The following is a 23323-nucleotide window of genomic DNA, read 5'->3' as shown; positions in this document are numbered from 1 at the left end:
ACCATTGGGAGATAGTGTTTAGTGGACGTCATTAAGTTATGTGGGGCAGGGCACCATGGGACCCTAGACCTGTCTCCTACCCTGTTTGCCTCATGGCTACAAGTTAAGCCAGGAGCTAAGTGCTTTACTCCGACATTACCTCCCACCTCCTCCTCCCCATCCCGGACCCCTCCCATTGCCATTCAGCATCTGCTCCAGGGTCGAGAGCAATAGGGCCCATGTGGTCATGGATCGGAGTCTCTAAGGCCATGAGCAGAAAGAAACCTCTCCTCTACACTAATTAGCTCAGACTTTATCTTAGTGACAGAGGGCTGACCAGCAAGACCAACAGGAAGCAGGAGCTCTAGTATTCTGGACTTTGTTTTAAATGGCAACCTCTCTCTGTCATTGTGGATTGTAGCTAGAATTCCTTATCTGAAAATACTCAGCTGGGAGAGCTTTCCCCTTTGTTTGCCCGGACTCTGTAACCATGCGAAGTTAAATGCTGGTGCTGCAGTCTGGGTTCTTAACCACGGAGCAATTTTTCCAGCCCTCGTGAAGTCATGCTTCCATTCTGAGACATTACTTTAATGTAATGAGTAAAATGTTTAATATAATGGCTCACTTTGAATTCTTCAATAATATTTTTCTAGTTCAAGCCAGTACCTAGAGGTCCATAAGCCATTCTATGCACCCCATACAATACACCACCTCCTTGGTGAGCATACGGCTGAAGACAGCAACAGAGCACTGACAGGATTTGTGGTTCATTTTCATTACAAGTCTTATCAGAAACTGACTTCAGAAGTGCAACCTGGGCTGGAGATGTGGCTCAGGGGGTACAGTGGTAGTCTAGCATGCATGAAGCTCTAGGTTCAACTCCAACACTGCATAAAAGTAAGTAAAATAAAACTGGGAATGGTAGCACAGGCCAGTAGTCATAGCACTTGGGAGGTGGAGACCGGAGGATTGGAAATTCAAGGCCACCCTGTGTCAGCAAAACAACCTGGCACAGTCTCCCCACCACTCCTGGAGCTCTGACTCACAGCCCTCTTTTTCACTATTGAGAATGTGCATCCTCTTCCCCCACCCCTCCCCTGGCCATGTCTCCCAATAGCATGACTTTCAGAATGGAAAAGACTTGGGCACTTTGTCATATAAGCCCTCAATAGATTGCAGATGGAGAAAAAACATCAGGCAAAAAAATTCTTTAATTTTGCCTTATCCATTAACACATAGAGAGTCACTTGGATTCTAAAATACAAGACTTGCCTCTTTTGCTGATCATTAAGTAGAGGAAGTCAGGGTAAATATACGATAGATAAAACTTAAAATATTTAGTAATTAACCTCCCTGATTCTGAAGACTGAGATGCAAATCCTCGCATATTTGTGTCAGCTTCCCCAAGCTCCAGGCTGTGTTTGGCAGGGTCAGCAGCAGCTGGGACACCCTTCTAGAGAAGAGAAGCCCTCTTTCATGTCATTTTAGTCACTGAACAGGATGCACAATGTCAGAAATGAGACAGGCTGTACGAAATGCAGAGTCCAGGGAACATCTCGTCATATCTGCGTGTCACAGGCCTTTCAAATGAAACCAGATGCCTCAGATAAGGATGTTTGCTCTCAACACAGACTTGTACTGAAAGATTGTTCAAGTGCCAGCATCCAGTCAAACTACAAAATACATTCCCCTGATGTCGGCTCGTCAGCTTAACCTATCAGTCTCTTAACTTCACACGGTCATCAATCAAAGGTCAGTTTCTTACAGAGAGAAAGATGGAGCTAGCATTCTCATGACCGTTGTGTATGTGATCTGAACAGTGTGCGAACACATGGCATCACACAGAGCACAGCCAGCCACCGGGAGTGAGGCCATTCCTTCTAGCAACATGGACTTTCTGGAGCAAACAATACTTAAGTTTAATTTGGCTTCAGCTCTAATATTAATGATTCAAGTCAGGATAAAAAACGGTATGAGTTAAGAAACATCTTATAATACAATTTCCACTTGGAAACGTTTATAATCCAACCCCAGGCTTACAGGGAAAAGTCACCCAGTGTGTTTTCTCAGAGCTCACGCCATTTTTATCGGGGAAAGTAGATCTTGGCACACAGTGAACTATCTTTAGAAAAATCGACACTTAAGTAATGATTATTTAGTAAGTGTTAACTTCTGGTGTAAATGGATCGAAATTAATTCCAAATAGATTAGAGTTGAAGTTTTCAAAAACTGAAGAATCAACCTACAAACAACTATGAAAAATAATGTTTATAGATCTTTGGATTGGAATGTTGAAATTGAAAACTGTAAGTGAAGTTGCACTTGCTAGTGTGTGCCTGTAAGCCTAGCACTTGGTTTGTGGAGGCAGTAGGATCATGAGTCCCATTTCCTGAGTTCAAGCCCAGCCTGGGCTATATGAAGCCTCTGCCTCAAAAAAATAAAACAGACAACAAGAAAGATAGAAACAGATAAACAACAAAAAACAACAACAAAGGAAACTATAAATGAAAGTAATAAAAAAAGATCAACTTTTTGTCAATATAAAATTATTTTATATTACAAAATAAAGCTAAATACCAAAAAAATTGGAAAAATATTTCCGCATTTTAGACAAAATATTTTTAACATCTCTTTAGAGTATTAAAACTACTTGAGAATCAGTGTAAAGATGAACAATGGGCATGTTTGCAAAAGAAGAGATAAGAATTAAGGATGTTTTTCCAGCATTAACATTTACCAAACCTCAAGTGAAAGCAGGAAAAACAGCAACAATGAAATGGCACGCACAGGTCATGTCAAAGGCAACATTACAGGAGCTTGTGGCTCGCTACCCCACATGTGGCTGGCAGGGGCACAGTAGGAAGCAGAGGCCAGTGTATGGACTTCACAGAAGCAGGGAGTTAGGGAAACAGGCACTTCCACAGTAAAACCATTCCTAAGGAATACAAGTTGGCAATGCCCCCGGAAATTACAGACTCCCTCAGTCTCTGGCCCTCCCAGCCAATTTCTATCATCTATATTTATCCTGTAAATACGGGTGTCCCTCTGTGAAATGGCAGGGGCATAAGAACACTGACTGCAGCAGTACTGATTGTGAAGAACACTCAGTCAGCTCCCAACAGGACTGTTCAAACATGCTGTGCTGAGCCCATAACACAGGCTCTAAAGGGACGCAGAAGCTTTCTATGCACCAGCGCAGAAGACTTCATGATTATGGCTACAAGGAAATCATGCTAACACTGTCTTTAGCATTGAAGACGAAAGAATTTTTATATACATATATATTCTGTATGTGTGTGCATGTGTGTGTGTGTGTATATCTATATCTATATCTATATCATTACAGTCTTCAAAGTTTCTAAAATTAGATTGAGTTAATTTTTATCACACTGTCTACAAAGTGAGACTCACAAGGATTCTGAGAAGAAATGAAAGAGAGATTAAGGGTGGGGGGAGCCAACAGAGGAACATCAAGTGCTCTGAGGATGCTCACAGTGGGGATGTTCTTCTCCACCCTCTCACTTCTGGTCACTGCTCTTTCTTCCTTCCTTATTTGGTCCTTATTTAATTGCTTTTGGTTTGAGTCAGGCTGTCACTGCATAGCCTAGACTTGTGATCCTTGCCTTAGCATCTAGATTGCTGGGATTCCAAGTCTGAGTGACCACACCCAGCTCCTTTTCATATGTCGTCGAAATTTCCTGTTACCACCAAGTCTCCTAGTTGTATCTGAAGAAATGAAAGCCCAGCAGAGCCAGGGTCTCTTCACCATGACTCATACATAGGTGGGACTCAGAGCATCATGCCAGGAGCCCTTTATGGCCTGAGGGTTGAAGTTTGAAGAAAATGATTTTTTTTTAATTTTATTTTATTTATTTATTTATTTATTTTTTTGGTTTTTCGAGACAGGGTTTTTCTGTATAGCCCTGGCTGTCCTGGAGCTCACTTTGTAGACCAGGCTGGCCTCGAACTCAGAAATCCGCCTGCCTCTGCCTCCCTAGTGCTGGGATTAAAGGCGTGCGCCACCACGCCCGGCGATTTTTTTTTTTAAAATCAAAAGCTATAAGGATTATTACAGAATTACAACTGGTTCACAGGACAGGAATCCAAATTATAAGAAAATACATAGTTTCTTAGGGTAGGGTAAACAAGGATTTAGGAGGAGAGATATTCAGCACACACAGAGCAATATTAAGACTGCAAAACAGGTAGCATCATGGCATACCAGAAATGTGTCAGAGATACCATGATAAAATGGAAAAAGCCTAACATTGAACATGTAAGTAAGAACTTTAGCTCTGGAATCAAAATGGAGGATGTTGCTCAAACTGACTATTTCACTGCTTTGTGAGTTTATTATCTGACAGGCTGGCATCATGAGGAAGTTACCATCATAAATGCTTAAAATACAGAGTGCAAGACAGCTGTGGAAGATAGAAACTATTATAAAGTATTAGGAGTGGGGTGTGAGGTATGTTGGGATCATCCTAGTTAGCTTCAGCTGTCACCCTGACAAAGCCCAGAGGCATCTGAGAAGGAATCTCAGGGAAAGATTTCCCAGATCAGATTGAAATATGCTGATGGGCATGTCTGCAGGAGACCGTTTCCATTGTTAATGGACGTAGGAGGGTCTGGCCCACTGTGGGCGGCACTATTCCCTGGGCAGATGGTCCTGTATAATCATGTGCTTTAACCATAGTCACCCCCTTTTTCCATTCCTGTTCTCCTCTCCCACTGGTCCTCTTCCTCTTCCCAGATACTCCCCCACTGACCTTCAGAGTCTATATAAGAGAATATAGGTTTTTCTTTCTTTTCTTTTCTTTTTTTTTTTTTTAGGTCTAGTTAATCTTGCTTGAAATAACCACAATTCTTTCCAGTTCCCTAAAAATGACATGTCTTTCTGCTTTATGGCTGAGTAGAAGTCTACTCTGTGTGTGTGTGTGTGTGTGTGTGTGTGTGTGTGTGTGTGTATCTCAAATCTTTTTCTCCTCTCTTCTTCCCTTCCCTTTCTTTCCTCTCTCTTTCGAGACCAGGTCTCAAAGAGCCCAGGCCAGTCTGGCCTCAAACTCAAGTGCTGGGATTCCAGCTATGAGTCAGTATATCTTGCTTATAGGGGACTGAGGACTAAACCCAGGCTAGGCCTACATACACTCTACCAGCTAAACCACTCTAACCCTACATTGTCTTTACCTAGTCATGGATGTGCTTGTATCTACCTAGTAAAACTGTCTTAGCTTGAGCCTGGGAAGATGGCTCAGCAGTTGGGAACACTGGCTGCTCTTTGAGAGGACTTGGGTCCATTCCCCCATAGGGCAGCTCACAATTGTGGCTCCAGTTTCAGCATATCTGACTGCAGACACACAGGCAGGCAAGATACCTACAATCATTAACAAAGGAAACAAACGGCATTAGCCCCTGCTCAGAAGCACAGACTCTGTGCCTCTGTTAGGAACTTCTCTTTCAGTAACTTCACTTTGATGCTTAACGCTGACCATGGTGGCCGTGGGTTCCTTACACCTCAGCAAATGACACAAACCTAGAGCTAAGCTGTTTTAGCTGCACTGGGAGGATGCTTCCTATCAGCTACACAGGTCGAGGCTACCTTGACTCCCAGATATACCCTGGGGGAAATAAAGATGAAGGCACATGCTAATGAGATTTTTTTGCTTGAACAAACATTAAGGGAAAAGAAAAGACTTGGATCTAAAATAACTTCTGCAGGTGGACACCAAGGTCAGCTTTGCATGAGAAAATGGGACAATGGTATGCAAATGTGAGGTGAGTCTCTGAGGCCTCACAGTCTATTGAAACCCTCTTCCTTCTCTAAGGTGCTTTTGTTTGGCAGCCTGGGAAAACAGCCTCTCCAAAGGGGAGTTTGGAGGTTCCTATCTGGCCCGTGAGGAAAAGGTTCTAAGAAAACAGGAGAAAGCCACAAGAAATGAATACTTTGGACCACAGAGAATCCTGCAGTGAGCCAGGGCTCTTCTCCAGTAAAATAGGAAACTGAAATCGCATTGAATGGAATCAGTAAGTCCTGCTGTAACTGCCTATTTTAGTTTTTCAGAAAGATAACTTTATGGGTTAAAAATCATTTTAGTTTTCTCTCTTAGACAAAATAAGTCAGTCACGCATTTCTGGAGCTTCTCCCCCTCCTCCCTCCCCACTCCCACCCCCACCCCCACTCCCCTGGGCAGGGCCTATGGGCACTGGATGTGGTTAGTGCCTCTCTCTGGGCTGACCAGGGGTTGGTGAACCACAGGCACTCTCTTATTCCATTCAGCTGAGTGGAAACGGGCGATCCTGCAGTTTGGGAGCCAGACTGGAACTCCTTCCATCTGCATCCCAGGACATTCAGGAATTTGGATGGACTCCACAGGAAGGCTTTACAGAGCACTTAATCAAGGGCTCCGGAGGCTACGTTTCAGGAAAGCTCTCTTGGATCCAAGATAAAGGCGGGGTGTAAAATAGAAAACAAGAGTTGCCTGACTCAGAGAGGTCCTCTGATTTCCTCTGCGCTCCAGACGGCACCTCTCCCAGCTTAAACAGGTTGGTGCCTTCTTTTTTTTTTTTTTCCCCACCCCTTCTTTTGATCTGAATGTGCATTTCTGAAGATTTTTTTTAAGCCCAAAGATTTTGTATTTTTAGCTCAGTGGAAGATGGGGGACTTGGTACAGGAGAGTTAAAACAGTTATGTGTACCTGCTAAGACCATCTCTACATTGTACATGAGTGTACCAGGAAGGAGACGCTATTTCAATACCATTGCTGGCTTGTACCGTGTTGTCAGGGAGCAGACAGGGCTTACCAGATCATTGCTTTCTGTTCTTTAAAATAATTTTCTTTTGTCCTTAAAATGATTATTAAAAGCATTTAGAAGTCTTCCTACATGTCTGCAGAAGGGTGCTCACTGCAAACAGTCTCTCCCTATTCTAACTTTCTTACACTGTTAGAAAGTCATCCTTAATCTCAAATGCTCGTCCTTCTATTTTATTTGGCTCTATTACTTTTTGACATCAAGTTAAGATTTCTGGATAACAGGAAAGAACAAAGCTTATATTGTGTTAGCAGTTAATTCATAAACTGTGGAGGCTGCAGAAGTCTTCCTTGACAGAGCTTTTGAGGCACCTTTAATTATGGAACAGTCCTTGCGGACTGCTGGTACAAAGTTTCTGCATAATACAGAAACTCCCTCAGGACCACATTCCCCAGGGAGCCTCCTCTGTGCTTTACTCATTCAAAGAAGAGTGAGCAACTTTTTTTTTTTTTTTTTGAAGCTGAATGTTCTTTCCTGTACTGTTTTGAAATTCTGTTTTCATGATTGATTCTGTAAGACCTGAGTTCTTTGAAGGATAAAAATAGTCAACTCAAGATAGAGGTGCTAAAAAAAAACCAAAAAACAAAACAAAAAACAGTAATAAAAACATGGAAAGTCATTATAATATTCATATTAGATTTGTGAATTCTGTGCAAGTTTTTCTTGTGCACTGCACTGTTAATAGCCAGCATGTGATTCCTGAGTGTGAGACAGGAAACATATCGCCCATCCATTCTGCAATAACAGCTTTATATGAGGTGACAAAACCTTTAGAGCCTGACAAATATTTAGTGAACAGTTAGAGTGTCCCAGGCATGCTAGTGACGCTTCAGTCACAGCCAGAACTCAAACTGTCAGGCTTCAGACGACTTAGAGCTCAGAAATACATTTTCTCCACAGGATGGAGTCAAATCTTTGCTTGAGAGTCTTCTGGGGAGGAAAAGTCCAAGCTAACTTACTCTCAGTGGGAGGGCAGCAAACATTGCTGGGTACAGGGGTGGGTGAGAGCAGGAGAGGCGTGTCCTGGCATGGCAGAGTGTGTCAGCAACAGCTGGCAACTCAGCACGGTATGTCTACTGTGTGGAGCATGGGGAGGAGGCGGTGGCAGGAGGGAGCCTTGGGTACCATTCCAAGGAGCTTTCGGTATGTCCATCTCCGGGAAAGTGAAGTAAGTGCCTTCCCAGCAAAGAGCAAAGCATGACAGTGGTAGAATGGCAAACTAGAGGCACAATACCAAGAAGAATGTTTTGGACAAACAATTGTCAGATTCCACATAGAAAGAGAGCAGTATTAAGTGGTGGTGGTGGGGCAGTAAGGAGGCTAAAGCAGTAGGATTGCCAGTGATCTTACAGACTAGCTGGAACTCAGGAATCTAGGTAAGCAAGAAGTTAAACATGGTGCTAGTTTTCAGTTTAGAGGGACCAGGGGACACAAGTACCGTCAGACTTAGGAGGAAAGCTAGCTAGTGAGGCCTTCTTGAAGCAAAGTCAGCCAGTGACTCCATGCCAATCAATGCCAAGCTGATTTATTTAAATTAAAGTTATAAGTAACTCCAGAATAAAAAAATTAAAACATTTCTTTTTCAAATCCGTAAAACAACTCATTTTACTTTATTATAGATATACTCCACAAGACTTAAGTTATATCTATAGAACGTTAATTAACATATCTTCTGCTCTTTGCTTATATTCTGTATTATAACCCAGACTGGTGACGCCATGATTACAGTGCTGGCTGCACAAGGATGAGGACGAGCGTTTGGGTCCCAGTATGTGTGTCAATGAGGGGGGCCCTGCAGCCCATCCACAGCTCCAACACATACAAGGGGCAGAATAGATGTCTGCAGCAAGCTGGCTAGTCAGAACAGCTCCGCTGGTGAGCTCTGGGTTCAACTGAGAGACCTTACCTCAATAAATGAGGAGACAGTAATCTAATGACTTGACACATCATCTTCAACCTCTAGATACATGCACACACATGTGCACTCATACCCACACACGTGAACACACACACACGCATGCAGACCACACACACAAATGCATACAAAAGCACAAAGCAACTCATATTACTTAAAAGTCTTAAAGTTTACCTAGGATTTAGTGACTAAGGGCTGGGATCCTGTCTGTTGACCATGAACCAATGCCATTTCCAAGATGTGAGAGCTAGGCTCACACATGTGACAGCCACAGTATACTCTCTAGAGAGAACACCAGCCACGAACTGGGCAAAAGCTGCTTCCTTTTACGCAATGCTGAATGGGGTGCTTTGTGTTCTTCTTGTCATCCAGCCCGGTACCATGGCTCTGGAGCAGAACCAGTCAGTGGAGTACTATTATGAGGAGAATGAGATGAACTACACTCACGACTACAGCCAGTACGAAGTGATCTGCATAAAAGAAGAGGTCAGGCAGTTCGCAAAAGTCTTCCTGCCTGCTTTCTTCACGGTAGCCTTTGTCACCGGGCTCGCAGGGAACTCCGTAGTTGTGGCGATTTACGCCTATTACAAGAAACAGAGGACCAAGACCGATGTGTACATTCTGAACCTGGCTGTAGCGGACTTGTTACTTCTGATCACGCTGCCTTTCTGGGCAGTTAATGCAGTTCACGGATGGATTCTAGGCAAAATGATGTGCAAAGTAACGTCAGCCCTGTACACGGTAAACTTTGTCTCTGGGATGCAGTTCCTGGCTTGTATCAGCATTGACAGATATTGGGCAATCACCAAGGCCCCCAGCCAATCAGGAGCGGGGAGACCCTGTTGGATCATCTGTTGCTGTGTGTGGATGGCCGCCATCTTGCTGAGCATACCCCAGCTGGTTTTTTACACAGTGAATCAGAATGCTAGGTGCACTCCCATCTTTCCCCACCACCTAGGAACATCCCTTAAAGCATCCATTCAGATGCTGGAAATCGGCATCGGCTTTGTGGTCCCGTTTCTCATCATGGGAGTGTGCTATGCCAGTACCGCCAGGGCGCTCATCAAGATGCCCAACATTAAAAAGTCTCGCCCCCTCAGGGTTCTGCTCGCGGTGGTGGTGGTTTTCATTGTCACCCAGCTGCCCTATAACATTGTTAAGTTCTGCCAAGCCATAGATGCCATCTACCTGCTGATTACCAGCTGCGATATGAGCAAGCGCATGGATGTCGCCATCCAAGTCACAGAGAGCATGGCGCTCTTCCACAGCTGCCTCAACCCCATCCTGTATGTCTTCATGGGGGCCTCCTTCAAAAACTATATCATGAAAGTGGCCAAGAAATATGGATCCTGGAGAAGACAGAGACAGAACGTGGAGGAAATTCCTTTTGATTCTGAGGGTCCTACAGAGCCAACCAGTTCTTTTACCATTTAAATATAAAACTGCTCTCTGCCTCTGCTTTTTGCTTGGAGACACACACACACACACACACACACACACAAGAGTGATGTTTCCTCCTCAAATAAAATATTTGTGCTACACCGAGATCCAACCATCAAACACCAAATATTGTTGTTGCAATTTATAACAAAGAAGGAGTAAGGGGTGGGGCGGGGTAAGGAAGACAGACGCCAGAGAGTAAACAAGTGGGCAAAGTGTGGAAACTAAATCTAATGACAGGAAAACAGCTTGGCAGGAGGGAGAAACAACGCATTGTGCCACAAAGAGGAAGTCTGTGTGTGTGTGTGGGGGGGGGGGCTCTGTGTGTGTGTGTGTGTGTGTGTGTGTGTGTGTGTGATGGGAGGGGGGTGTTTTGCATCTTCACCACAGTGGTGGTTATTCAAATCTGACAGCAACTGTAATTCTGTAATATAAAACCCTGGGTAATGCGTGCTCACGACCATCTTGTACTATCTCTGTAACTTCCTGTGAGTAAACAACTTCACAATAAAAAGTTAAAAGAAGAAACATCATGCTGTGAGCCTAGCAACCTAAAACCAATTAATAAAGAAACTTACGCTAAGAGAAATTTATAATTATTTGTAATTATTTAAATTTTAATAAGTTCTTTCTGCAACATTCCAATGCTTAAGTAATCGCAACAAAACTTACTCTTTTTATTTTTTGTTTGTTTCTTAATTTATAAGCGATTTTATAACATAACATATAAGAAAGAATGGCAATTAAAGAAAAAGGCCAAACCCATAAAGATGTTCACACATCCTGGTAAGTTCCTATACATGCCATTTGCTTTCATGATGTCACCAAAGAAATTATCCAACTACACCACTGGGTTCATCACACATATTCTAGAAACCAGCCTTAAAAATCATTGTTATCTAGAGTCTAATTTTATAACTTCCTAAAGAACTTACCCATGTTTGTTGGCCATTACTGAGAACTGATGAACAAATATATTATACTATGTATAAAGTTTACTTTTCACTTAAACACTTGTAATTAGGCAATAAAATATGTAACACACGTACCATTGTCTCTGATAATTAAGACTGAACCCAAAACACATGCTAAGCTTGTGTTCTACCACCACCAGACACCCTAGACCCCACAACTTATCAAATTACCTTTCTCTTGGTACTGTTTCTAAGTTTGATGATTGTTTCAGAGGCAGAATTTACAGCTGTGATCATGCAGCAGTGTGTGGGAAACCCCGGCACGGCCCAACAGTGGGGTGACAGACCACAGAGAGCACTCACCGCTGCTCCACCACTTCTTGCCGTTAACTATATAGCCACCTCCATCTCTCTGGATGGTGCATTCGATGTTCGTGGCATCGCTTGATGAGACATTGGGCTCTAGAAAGGAACAATGGCTTGGTTCACAGGCAGGCAGAAATCAGTCCTTAGCCAAGGAGGCTTAGACAGAAAGGACAAATTCTTCGAGGACAGAGGCACAGTGTTTTTATTATTATTATTATTATTATTAATATTACTTTTCTTATCCTTCCCCCTTGGTCTTTTCCGAATATAGACAGTGTAAGCATTTAATGTGTATGAGTGGGAAGATGGAGGGATGAGGTGTAGGGTTGGAACTGACAGTTGTATTCCTCGTGCCTTTGGTCACATCTGAGTCGGCATGTAACTAACTCGTCATTTTTCTAATCACCAAAAATAGATAAAACCACTGACTTTGACTTTTAACAATGGGAGTTTGCTTTTACTACAGGCAGGCTGGGTGTCTCTACTGTCATTAACAAGTTCTCTCTGTGCCTTGTAAGTGCTACTGCGAATGTGTTGGCCAGGTCACACTTGCAGCATTCAAATCTTCTCACCACTTAGGTCTCCAGAATGATTTCTGTACCAAACCCTTAAACGTCCATAAATTCTGCTTACTGTATGGCATTTAGGAATCAGTCAGCTCTCTCTTTGTTCCTATATTGTTCTTATGATTCTTTATTTAATTTATTTTTGGGTTTGAGCATATACATGACTATGTGTGTATTAGTATTCATGTGTTTACATATTGAAACATGTGTGTATATGGACACAACTCACAACTTTAGTTGTCATTTCTCCTCAGGTCCTTGTCCACTGTGGGCTTTCCCCGCCCCCTTTAGAGACAGGGTCTGTCATTGGCTGGTATTGGCCTGGTACTTGGTGATTGGCTAGCTTGGCCAGCCAGTAAGTCTCATGGATCTTCCTGTCTTTGCACCCACCAGTGCAGTGATTACAACTTTGTGTTACAACAACAAACTTTTTATGTGGATTCTGGGAATGGAAATCAGGTCACGTACTTGTGTGACAAACAATGCACGGGCCGAGCCGTGTCCCCAGCCCTCCCCTGCTCCTTGAAGTACTTCATGCATTTTGTTCTAAAGCTCCAGATGCTATTTTCAGAGACAAGGGTGGAAGGCTTATTTCATGACCTTAGCTTGGTGCTTTGTAAACACTGTCATTACATCATTCTGTAGGGGTTTAATACATGCCTTTTGATGATTCAAGTAGAAAGAATTTTGTTATTATATAAACAGTTGTAGAAAATAATAAAATTTGGCCATCAGTGAAAGGTCATATTATGACCGAAGCAAACTGATTTTAATTCAAAACTCAATTTGAGAAGATAATTTTCATCTTTAAAGGAACTTTTGAATTACTTTTTCCAGAGCACAAGCGTGCCGACACCATTCTCCTCAGCTTGCCCCTGGCTTTCTGTCCCACACTGTGGCTTCAGTAAGCTTTTCACAGGTCTGAGTTCTGTTTTTCTAGGGTTATAGAATAGGTGAGTAGTTTATATTCACATAAATATCACAAAGGTGACTATCAAGGCACAGCAACTGCAGAAACAACGTAATTTAAAAGACAGCACCCAACTGCTGACACTGAAGCAGACGACCAGAATACACCCGGGACCCTCCCACGGGAGCGGAGTGTTTATCCTGGACGGGTTAGGATGCCAGCATTCCAAACCAGACTCAAACACAATTTCTGGCTGTAGGCAAAGTTGGCTACAGCTGACCTACATCCCACACTGCTTTAGTCCATCATCCACACTAACCCAGGATGGTGATGAGAGGAGACAGGCCGTGACTTGCTCCTACCTGTCATACAGAAGACGGAGGTGATATCTCCACGCAGGAGAGGCTCCAGCCACTGCTTCTTCTGCTGCTCGCTGCCAAACAGGTGCAGTACCTCCATGTTGCCTGTGTCTGCAAGTGAGAATGAAGTGTTTGACCTTTGAAACGACCAGTCCTAAATCCACACTTATGGAGATAATGCCGACAATATGCTTTTAATGAAAGTGTTTGTTGATGAAAATATTCTGTAATGCACATTAAATATAACATTCAATGGTGATGCTGTACTATGTGGCATTTGGTTCATATTTCTTCAACTTTTTCTGAATCTCAGATGCTTGCTCAGCTCATTCCATGGACTTTACAGAGGTCTACCTCAATTAGGACTGAAGTAGCCATTCCTGACCTAAACTCTGCCTGCTATGACTGTCTGCTGTGTTTCCCGAGCTCCTGGAGAGGAACTGACGTTCCACACTGAGCCCCCAGCTCCTAAGTGTGCACGCTGTTCCTCGGGCATGCATGTTGAACCAGGCCTCTGTGAAAGTCTATTAGTCATGGGTAAGTAGCTGCTTATGAGCTGTGTTCTCTGCAAGAACCTCTCTGAACTCACCCACTCTGAGAGACCTCTCTGCCCTGAACTGCAGCAATTATCATCTTTCATAGCTTGGTTTGTTTGTTTGGTTTGGTTTTTTTGTGACAGGGTTTCTCTGTGTGTCCCTGGCTGTCCTGGAACTCATTCTGTAGATCAGGCTGGACTCAGAACTCAGGGATCTATTTTACAGCTTGTTTGTTCAGTTTGTTTCTGAGGAAGGTTTTCTTGGTGTAGCCCTGGCTGGCATCAAACTCCTGCTTCTGCCTCATTAGTGCTGGTATTCCAGGCATGTGCTCTACGACAGATCTTACCTGGTACACCTTTCCTCTGTGAAAGACAGAATCCCTGCCCTGCAGGGAAGCAGAATCCCTGGAGGATGCACTCGATCCACTGCAGTCTTGAGCAGTGGGTGCCTAGCAGTGTCTAGACAGCACTGCACCACCCATTCTACCTCACAGTAGAAAAAGATCTCAGTTTATTGTGAGCAAGATGCTCTCTCTGCTTTTCTCTGCATACCCCCTTCTGTTGGTTCAACATGGTGCCAACTCTTCTGGGGAAAGCCTTCACACCAGAGCCATATAATAAAAGGCAGTTCTGAGTCCCTTGAACAGGGCATTATAGGAAATTCTGCCATTTGAGTTGACAGTGTTCTGGTAACATGGCTGCGAGCCCTCGACAGAAACAAAGGCAGCCTTCTGGGAAAAAGTTTCACACAATGGAGAGACTGGGAGATTAACTAGCTATAGAAATACCCAACCCCAACCAGGAAGTGGGGCGTTTACATAGCCAGTCTTCTTGGTGGCTACTTCTGGCTACTAGCAGTCTTAATGTAATGATGCTGATTAAAAGAACAGCCCACTGAGGACCTCAACTCCACTTGTACACTCCATTTGGAGTAGCTGTGAAACTGTGTGAAACTATGCTCACACGTGTACGGGAATGACTTCCTTATTACAAAAAGATTTTAGACCCTGTTCAAAATGTTAAAGAACACTACGTGTAGTCACCTGGTGCTTGGCAGTTAAAAACATCTGGAGCGAAAAAGCATTTTCCTGTCTCTTCAGCAATCAAGGCGTAGTCCACCTGGCTGAGACCGCTCACAGCTGGCAAGAACAAATTCCACAGGCCCTCTGCTTTGGCCATTTCCTGTCAAGGGGATGGACAAGTGATTACAATTTACCAAACAAAGTAGGTTATTTTAAACAGTTATTGGTGGTAATGCTTTTTGAAATATAAAAGCATTTAAGGATGTTATTTCATTGTATAGCAACTCACTGAAAGTCAGCAGTTGCTTAATAATTAAGGAAATGTCTTGCTTTCCAGGCTCCCTTAGTCTTGGCTCTAAAACTAAATTTGCACACTTAAACATTTCTCATTCAAACAGAATGGTTACAACCACCCACAAACACATTTGAGTGTAAATCTTACATGTATTGCAGGTAAGATCTGAAAACATGTTACCTGCATGTGACCTGACACCACTGCACAAATGTCCTGCTTGGCCTTGCTCCTTGCTGGACAAACCTTGCATGGACAAGAGGGGAGCTCTCCCACTAAGTCAGAGCCCAGCTTCTGTGTCCCACAGCCTGCTCTGGCTTCAGCTCATTTCAGAGATGGTCAGCAAGGAGCAGCATAAAGAGACTAGTGCATCAGAACCACAGTCAGGAGGCCAAGTAGGACAGGTTTGGTAGTAGACTCTTTTCTTCCCTTCCCTCCCCTCCCCTCCCCCTTCCCCTTCCCTTCCCTCCCTCCCCCCACTTGCTTCCTTTCTATCTATAAAGGAACTCATACAGCAGCTCTGGCTCACTATGTAGCCCAGGCTAGCCTCTAACTTGCAGCAATCCTCCATCTTCAGCCTCAGCTCCCCTCCCAAGTGCTAGCTGAATTACAGGTGTGAGTCATCACAAACAAATTAGATTTAAAAAAAAACCCAGATTTAAAAAAAACTTGTATTTTAAGAAAGTTATTTCTGATGGCCAAGCATAGTGGTATATGCCTTTAATCCCAACACTTGGGAGACTGAGGCAGGTGGGTCTCTTTGAGTTTGAGGCTAGCCTGGTCTACAAATCAAATTCCAGAACAGCCATGGCTACACAGAGAAACCCTGTCTTGAAAAACAAGAGACAAAAACCAAACCAAAACAAACACCCCAAAAAAGAGTTATTCCTGGAGCGTGAGGTATCATGCCTATCATCCAGGCACTTGGGCAGCAGAAGCAGGAGGATTGCCACGAGTTGAATCCAGTCTGATCAATGTATCAAGACCATAAAGAAAAGGGAAAAGTTATTATCATTGAAGTTATCCTTTATCTACACAACGACGATAATTAAGGTCCCCCAAACACGCAGTTCCCCATGTTGAGTGCCTTCTTGTCTCTCTTACCTTTAGTTTTTCAATCACTAAGGGTTGTCCCCACTTTTCCGCTGAGTTTCCACTTTGAGCATAGTATTCAGCTACTTCCTTAAGACAGTGAAGAGAACATGATTAGGCCAAGTTAGTACAAAGCCACAATGTCATGAAAACCATGAGTGTGTGTGTGTGTGTGCATGTGCGTGTGCTCGAGCATTCAAATATGTGTGGGCTGGAACTCCTAATTCTGCATCAGGTGCCTAAGCGCTGGGATTACAGGCATGTGTCACTATCCTGGTTAGTAATGTTTCTTTTTAATAACAGGTGCAGAATAACAAAACTTCTAAATGCTTGTTCATCAAAAATTATTCTGATCCGGGCGTGGTGGCACTCACCTTTAATCCTGGCATTCGGGAGGCAGAGGCAGGCAGATTTCTGAGTTTGAGGCCAGCCTGCTTTTACAAAGTGAGTTCCAGGACAGCCAGGGCTCTACAGAGAAACCCTGTCTCGAAAAACAAAAAACAAAAAAACAAAAAAACAAACAAAAAAAAATTATTCTGCCTCGATATTAGAGAGTAATAGACAGTAATAATTTGATTCCCAAGGTTTACATATTCTGTCTCCAGCAACATGGTACACAGTGGGCATAGCAACCCCTCAACTAAAAAGGCTGGGTGAGGCCGGGCGTTGTGGTTCATGCCTTTAATCCTGGCACTCGGGAGGCAGAGGCAGGCAGATTTCTGAGTTCAAGGCCAGCCTACAAAGTGAGTTCAAGGATAGCCAGGACTACACAGAGAAACCCTGTCTCATTAAAAAAAAAAAAAAAAGCTGGGTGAAGTGTTACCAGTTGAAGATACATTAAGTAATGCACAGTTGTTCTGGAAGAAAACAACAAAACAGCTTCATCCTTCAGGCAGGCAGGAGGATGGGAGCTAAAGTTTGTCCTCTGGGCTATGGAGGCTGACCTAGGCCTTGGTTCTCAATGGGCCACATCAGTCGGGCACAGGCTCATGATAAGGCCAGGGGCTGCACAGAGTATTTGGAACTTTGGTTCCATCCAAGCCAGGAGGCTTGAGTAGTGAAATCCACGGAGGGAACAAATAGAACAGAGAAACACACAGAAAATCCGAACCTTTGGAGGCACAGCCTGGGGAGAAAGCCCTCACACAGCTCTCGGTTGGCAGTGAAACAGAAGAGAGAAATGTCAGGCCCAGAAACCTGCCTTCATCCAAGCCTGGGATCTAAATGCCAGACCTGAGCGGCCCTCAAACCTCACACCCAAATTAAGTTTACAATGTCCTGCCAGCAGCGGCCCCAAACAGCTGTCCGGAACTAAACCAGCCCTTCTAGAGAAAAGAGTTTGGTACAAAAACTCATGTGACTACTTCAGGGGAAAAAAAATCACTCCACAGTCCATTCTGAAAAATCCCTAATCGCTGCAGGAAACCAGCTACCACAGGCAAGAATCAGCAAAACAGCCGTGTTTCCTTACAACCACAAATATTGCTTACATTCACAGCATAAAATAGTTGTGGTGAGTAGGTTCCAAAAAGAAAGAAAGGAATTACAAGATTGACAATGGGCTACTAAAACAAACTTGCGAAGCAAGCCAAGGAAACGGAAGCCTAGGCAATGAACCTTAAGAAGGTTACTGCTCGCAAGCGCGAGCACAGCTTCTTAAAGGCTAGTGGGACGGGAAGCTTCTCCTGCCCCCTGGGGAGGCCCTGGGGACCAACAGAGCAGGGGAGCACCTACGGTCCTTTGGCGAGTCTGGGCCTTTCTTCTTTGAGGGCTCTCTGGACATTTCTCATACTCTCCAAAGTTAGACTATGGAGAACTGAACAACACGGCAGGAAGAGCTAAAGCAATTACTTGGTTCAGAAACTTGAGAGAAGAAAAGTGTGAGTGAAAAAGGATATGCCGGACCAAGGAGACTGAGTGCTTACTTCCATGGCAACCATGAAGTTAGCAATGGGAGAGAACAGTGAGCCGGCTCAGAGAGTAAGGGTGTTTGCTGCCAAGTCTGGTGACCAGAGTTCGATCCCGCAGACCCGACTTCAATATGCATACCAACCCCCCCCCCCCGCAAGCAAATGAACAAATGTAATTATGATGTCAAAAGGAAATTGAAGGGTGAAATCTTCAACTACTGAGAGAAAGTAACAACCTGGAATTCATATCCCAAATTGTTGGCTGCTGCTGCTACTGCTGGTAGTGGCGGCAACCTGTACCTATAATCTTAGCCCTCGAGGAGCTGAGGCAGGAGGACCATGAGTTTGAGGCCAGACTGAACTAATTAGGGAGACCCTGTCTCAAAACACCGAATATTAAAGATTTAGGACAAAATAAAAGTATCATCAATAGGCAAGGTACCATTTATCCCCTCAAAAACAAAACAAAGCAAACACAAACCAAAGGGCAGCCACAAAAGCTCCTGCAGACTCTCAGCAAAGCAGCTCGGCTCCAAGAGAAACATCTGAGTTGCAAGAATGAATGATAAAGTAATAACAAAGTGGGAAAGTCTAAATTACAGTGTTCAGGCCGAACAGTAGCCTCTGCTTTGTACAACTGAAGAGTACAATAGAACTGCGGGATGGTAGTTCTACAACAGCTTAGAGATGCAGTCATAGCTACTTACAGCATCTCTCTGTCAACTACTTTCTCTACACGTCAGCTAAGAGAATCATGGGGTTAAAGGTCATGGGAACTGTCAAAGCTTTAGGTGTGTATCAGGTTATTGTAGATTATTCTCCCAAACTACACTGCTCTCGGCAATGGACTACCATGTTCCTTTTAGGGAAGCAAGGCTTGTCTGGAGTCCAGCGCTGTACAAGGCAGAGGCTCACACTTTCAAAGGCTCCAGGATGGATGGCGCTTGTTACGTCTGTCAGGGAAATCGCTAGGTTTTCTGTTTGGGGCTGCATATTATGCCTGTTGCTAGGGTGGCCATAAAAGGTCAGTGCCATTCATTGTGTTTGGTAATGAATATATTAGGAAAGATGTTTATGGTGTCCTCATTCTGACGCTACAGTTCTGAGAAATCAAATCCTACCTGCGTTTACATGCCCGAGAAGGGTGGGTTCATCTTAAGCTAAAGAGATAGGAGGAATAACTACTAATTACTCCTTTCATGAGCTACTATACTTTTCCTTCCAAGAATTAACTGCCCCTAGCCCAGATTCCCGTGAGCTGAGCCACCTTGGGGTGTAGCTTGGTCTGCCCATCTTTCTGACTCAACTTTCCCCGTTCCTTCACTTTGGATGCTGGCCACTTTTTCTGGCACATTGTTTCCTTACTCTTCTCTGTCTATAGCCTCCCTCCCTGCCATGTGGCTGTCCGCTGCCATGTGGTGACTTTAATTATTCCTTAAGTGTGTCATGGCCTAGCTTTTCTTCTCCCCTCTGAGAAGCTGTTGAGACTTTGAACGTGACTGCCATTGGTACCTTCCTTTGTAGGCCTAATAACACTGCCCCCAAGCTTCCATTTGAGTCCACTTCTTAAAGTCTTTTAATAATGAGACCAGGAACTCCACAAGGGTCCCCACATTTACCCATATCATCTGGTGACCATGAAGAGACTCCCTTGAACTCTGGTAACGTCACCACTATGGCCTGTGTGTGCCCCCTACACCATGTTGCTTGTTCTGCCCAAATTGGAGTGCTAGTGTTCTTCACTGGTTTTCAAAAGGAAGAACTGGCGTGGTACAATTTCAGAGATGGGTTATGTGTTCATTTTAGGCTACCTGGGGAGTTCCAAAAGCTCACAGAAATAGCCCTGCCAATCTTAATTTTTTTTTCTTGTTATGGAAAATACATAAAAATATAAACAAAAGCCACCAAGAATTTCAGTAGCTCAAGGTACACAATGTTAGACGCTGCTGCAGTGCATGGCACAATGTGATTTTCTAGACACACCCATTTTGGTTTGGCACCTCAGTTGTAATAACATTGAAAAGAATTTAATGTTTTCCCTCTTTTATTTTGAGAAAATCTATTTACTTCTCTACAAATCATTCCAAATTATGTCCTGCAGCTGGGGACGAACTGTTCTGATCATCTACAGGATAAAATTACACAGGTTGTTACAAGTACTTGAATGAAGACACAGTGCATGCCATCAGATGTGGGAACATAGACTTAAAAGCTCTGCCAACACCAAGTGGCTGTCCTTACCACACAAGCTTGGACAGCCTTCACTTTCTACAGTCTGCCTAGGTTTTGGTTGTTTTTATGTTTACTGTGAGCTCTTTGCACACATTTTAACAGCTGAGTGGCACTGGGCTCAGAGGTTCTGCAACCTCACTCTGACCCCTTCCTTCCCTGCTGCAGTGTCACATTTACAGATGAAAGAGAAAGCCCCTCTATTCCCTCTGCTAGTCTAGGCTTGTCCTTAGAACCTTGGGCTGGTTGCAGGCACGGGCATGTGGTGGGCAGGCTCGGACTGAGTGTGCATGCATAAGAATCAGATGAACTGATAAGGTGAGCTGGGCTCTCCATCTGGAACTCCACCAAGCAGACAAAAAGTGGAACAATGCAGGGAGCTGCTCTAGCTCGCTCACAATTTCTGAGCCTGCCTTCCATGAAACCTAAGTGTTTTGTTGTTGTCAAGTGCTGCGGCAGCCTCTGCTTGGGACGGATACAGCTGCTGTGTGTGGTGGAAGGGGATTGGCCCAAGAAGCTGGATAGTTCTTCTAGCACCTTGACTTCTCTCTCCCCCTTGCTCTCCGTATCACCCAACCACCTATTTCTCCACTGTAGAAAAAGCCCACTTTTCTCTCAAGTTCTTTGAAAATGCAACATCTTCTATGATGGTCTGTTCTTTGTATGATCCATTCTGTCTTTCAAATCTACTTTGCAATGGCTTTTCTGGTGGACCACTTGTCTGTTCTCACTAATTTAGTCCATGTCCTAAGATTTAATTGTCCTAAAGCTTCAATTGCATTTTATTTGAGGAAGGGTAATGGCGAATTCAGACTATCATATTGAATTAAAAGATTCTCCATCTGGAGTTCCAGATGGAGAGCCCAGCTCACCTTATCAGTTCATCTGATTCTTATTCTGTATTCCCCTTTTGATACTCAAAAGTATAATTCTGAATTCAAAATTGGACATACACTAGCTAGGGCAGAACTACTCAGTATCAATGGAGAGGTGACAATTTGAGAATTAATATTTGAGTATTTTTAAAGAAACTGTATCCCTCTCTATGCTAAACGCTCATATCAAGATATTTACCAGTGCGGCACCTAGACCTATAACTCAATAACACTAATGCCCCTATCAACACATCTTACTTCTCAACATTGCTGAGAGAAGCTTGTCTTTTGAGCTCTTCATTTGACTCTAGCCCAGCTCTGGAACCCTCAGAATCTCAGGCAGTTACAGTGAGATTTACTGTACGTGAGACTTACTCGTGTTGCAGGAGAAAACTGAGGCCACACAAACTACTCAGCACAAGGCCACCAACCGCCACCAGGCCTGGGCTGGAACTAAGCCTTGACAGTTGCCTCACATGCACACACCCTGGCCCTCCATAATGTCAAAAGTGTGTCTTCCTTTTCTTCATGGCATTATCTTCTCTTCGTCACCTGTCTTTCCACAGGGGTGTAAACCCCATCTGTCTTGTTCTTATTTCCAGCAGCTATTCAGGTGTCCAGTCTGTCGTAAGGTACCCAGTACATAATTCTTTCCTGGATGGATGTTTCTCACTACACTCCATGACCTTCTTCAAAGTGATCCCTTATAGTAATAGCTGATGAGGGAAAGAAAGGGTAGTATTTGTGTGGCTTGAAATGACAGGCCAAAGTTCACTGCCATGTCTATTTGGGGGAGACTGTGGTTCTCAAATTCTCAAAGCATCCATATTTAAAGTAACAAAAACTGAAGGTCACCGCCTTAGCAAAAGGCAACTGGCTGTAATGTTTGACTTCTTATCTATTCGTGTCCTCACTGCTCGGTCCCTTTGCCTCCATTTGCAACCATAGGTGTATGTGCGAATCCTCCAGGCATGTTTTAGCTCTAAATGTCCGTGAGGCTGGGGACTGAGGGAAGTGGGAGAACTGGGGGAGGCTGATGGCCAGGAAAGAACTACTCGCCCACAGTCCTTGCACACACTACCTTCTCAGCAGGAAAGACATGCTGCTTCATGAACTGCTTCACTCTAGTGAGAACTTCCTGGCCTCTCCTGCTCTGTGCAAACAGCTGGCTTTTAGCATCAGCCTGTGGTAATGTAGTCCTGAGAGTTCTGGGCAAAAGAGAAAAAAAGAAGGTTACAAAGGTGTCCAAAGTCATTATTACATATTTCTTAAAACAAGGCAAGGTCTCCCCAGATATCCAAAATATCCTTAGGAGGAGCTACCATATCTGGGAGTCTTGGGCTTGTTGTTCAGTTTGGATCCCTTAGCCCTCAGCAGCTCAAGGGAGCAAATTCAGAGTCTTTCAAAGACCAGGCAATTGTTTTACTGCTGAGCTACAACCTTAGCCTCGTGGACTATTTTTGTTTTTATAGTATGCAGCAAAGGTAGAATTTTTCTGATCACTAAGCTTCAATCCTTAAAGAGCTACTTTGGAAAATACGAGCCTCACATGGCCTCATACAGTGCTAGCTTCAGTGCTGTCTGCTGTCACAACTGCAAAAGAACAAGAAGGTATGCACAAATCTGACCCGTATTCAGGTGTCACCATTCATACATTTTCCAGACAGCACTGCTGGGTGTTTTAATAGAAGACTAATAAGAAACACAGTGAAGCCTTGCTCTGTTGGAAAAATTTACACAGAGCAGTCTAGAAATGAGTTATAGAAAAACAATTATCCTGGGGCTGGAGAGATGGCTCAATGGTTAAGAGCACTGACTGCTCTTCTAGAGGTCCTGAGTTCAATTCCTAGCAATGACACAGTGGCTCACAACCATCTGTAATGGAATCTGATGCCCTCTTTTGGTGTGTCTGAAGACATCTACAGTGTACTCAAATATATAAAATAAATAAACAAACAAATAATAAAAAAAACCCAAACCAATCATTGCATGGGTAAGTGAGGCTTAGAACATGTCGCTGGGGTTAGAAGTATTCATCCATTGTATAAGGAGCAGAAGTGCAGCTGGAAAGGTATGTGGGACCCCTCAGAAATGCTGCCCTGATACAGA

The 23323-nt window shown here is 43.8% G+C and overlaps 2 protein-coding genes across 2 annotated transcripts in view; one reads left to right on the top strand and one right to left on the bottom strand.

Moving 5' to 3' along the window:
• The window catches only part of Acad11 (acyl-CoA dehydrogenase family member 11), a 58490-nt gene that overhangs the window by 19317 nt on the left and 15850 nt on the right, over positions 1–23323 (bottom strand). The window contains exons 9-13 of the mRNA XM_021171802.2: positions 22296–22422; positions 16213–16290; positions 14838–14976; positions 13263–13370; positions 11422–11520 (exon numbers count right to left, since the gene is read on the bottom strand). Coding sequence (XP_021027461.1) covers positions 11422–11520; positions 13263–13370; positions 14838–14976; positions 16213–16290; positions 22296–22422 — 551 coding nt within the window. The remainder of the gene's footprint in view (positions 1–11421; positions 11521–13262; positions 13371–14837; positions 14977–16212; positions 16291–22295; positions 22423–23323) is intronic.
• On the top strand, positions 6276–10451 carry Ackr4 (atypical chemokine receptor 4). Its single transcript, XM_021171804.2, has 2 exons — positions 6276–6522; positions 9077–10451. The coding sequence occupies exon 2, from the start codon at positions 9086–9088 to the stop codon at positions 10136–10138; it is 1053 nt and encodes a 350-aa protein (XP_021027463.1). The 5' UTR covers positions 6276–6522; positions 9077–9085; the 3' UTR covers positions 10139–10451.

Source organism: Mus caroli, chromosome 9 (assembly GCF_900094665.2).
Source record: "Mus caroli chromosome 9, CAROLI_EIJ_v1.1, whole genome shotgun sequence".
Taxonomy (NCBI): domain Eukaryota; kingdom Metazoa; phylum Chordata; class Mammalia; order Rodentia; family Muridae; genus Mus; species Mus caroli.
This window is presented reverse-complemented; position numbering and strand designations above follow the sequence as displayed.

What these genes read in the sequence shown, in the direction of transcription:
- Ackr4 (XM_021171804.2), top strand. Translation starts at nt 9,086, where the DNA reads ATGGCTCTGGAGCAGAACCAGTCAGTGGAGTACTATTATGAGGAGAAT.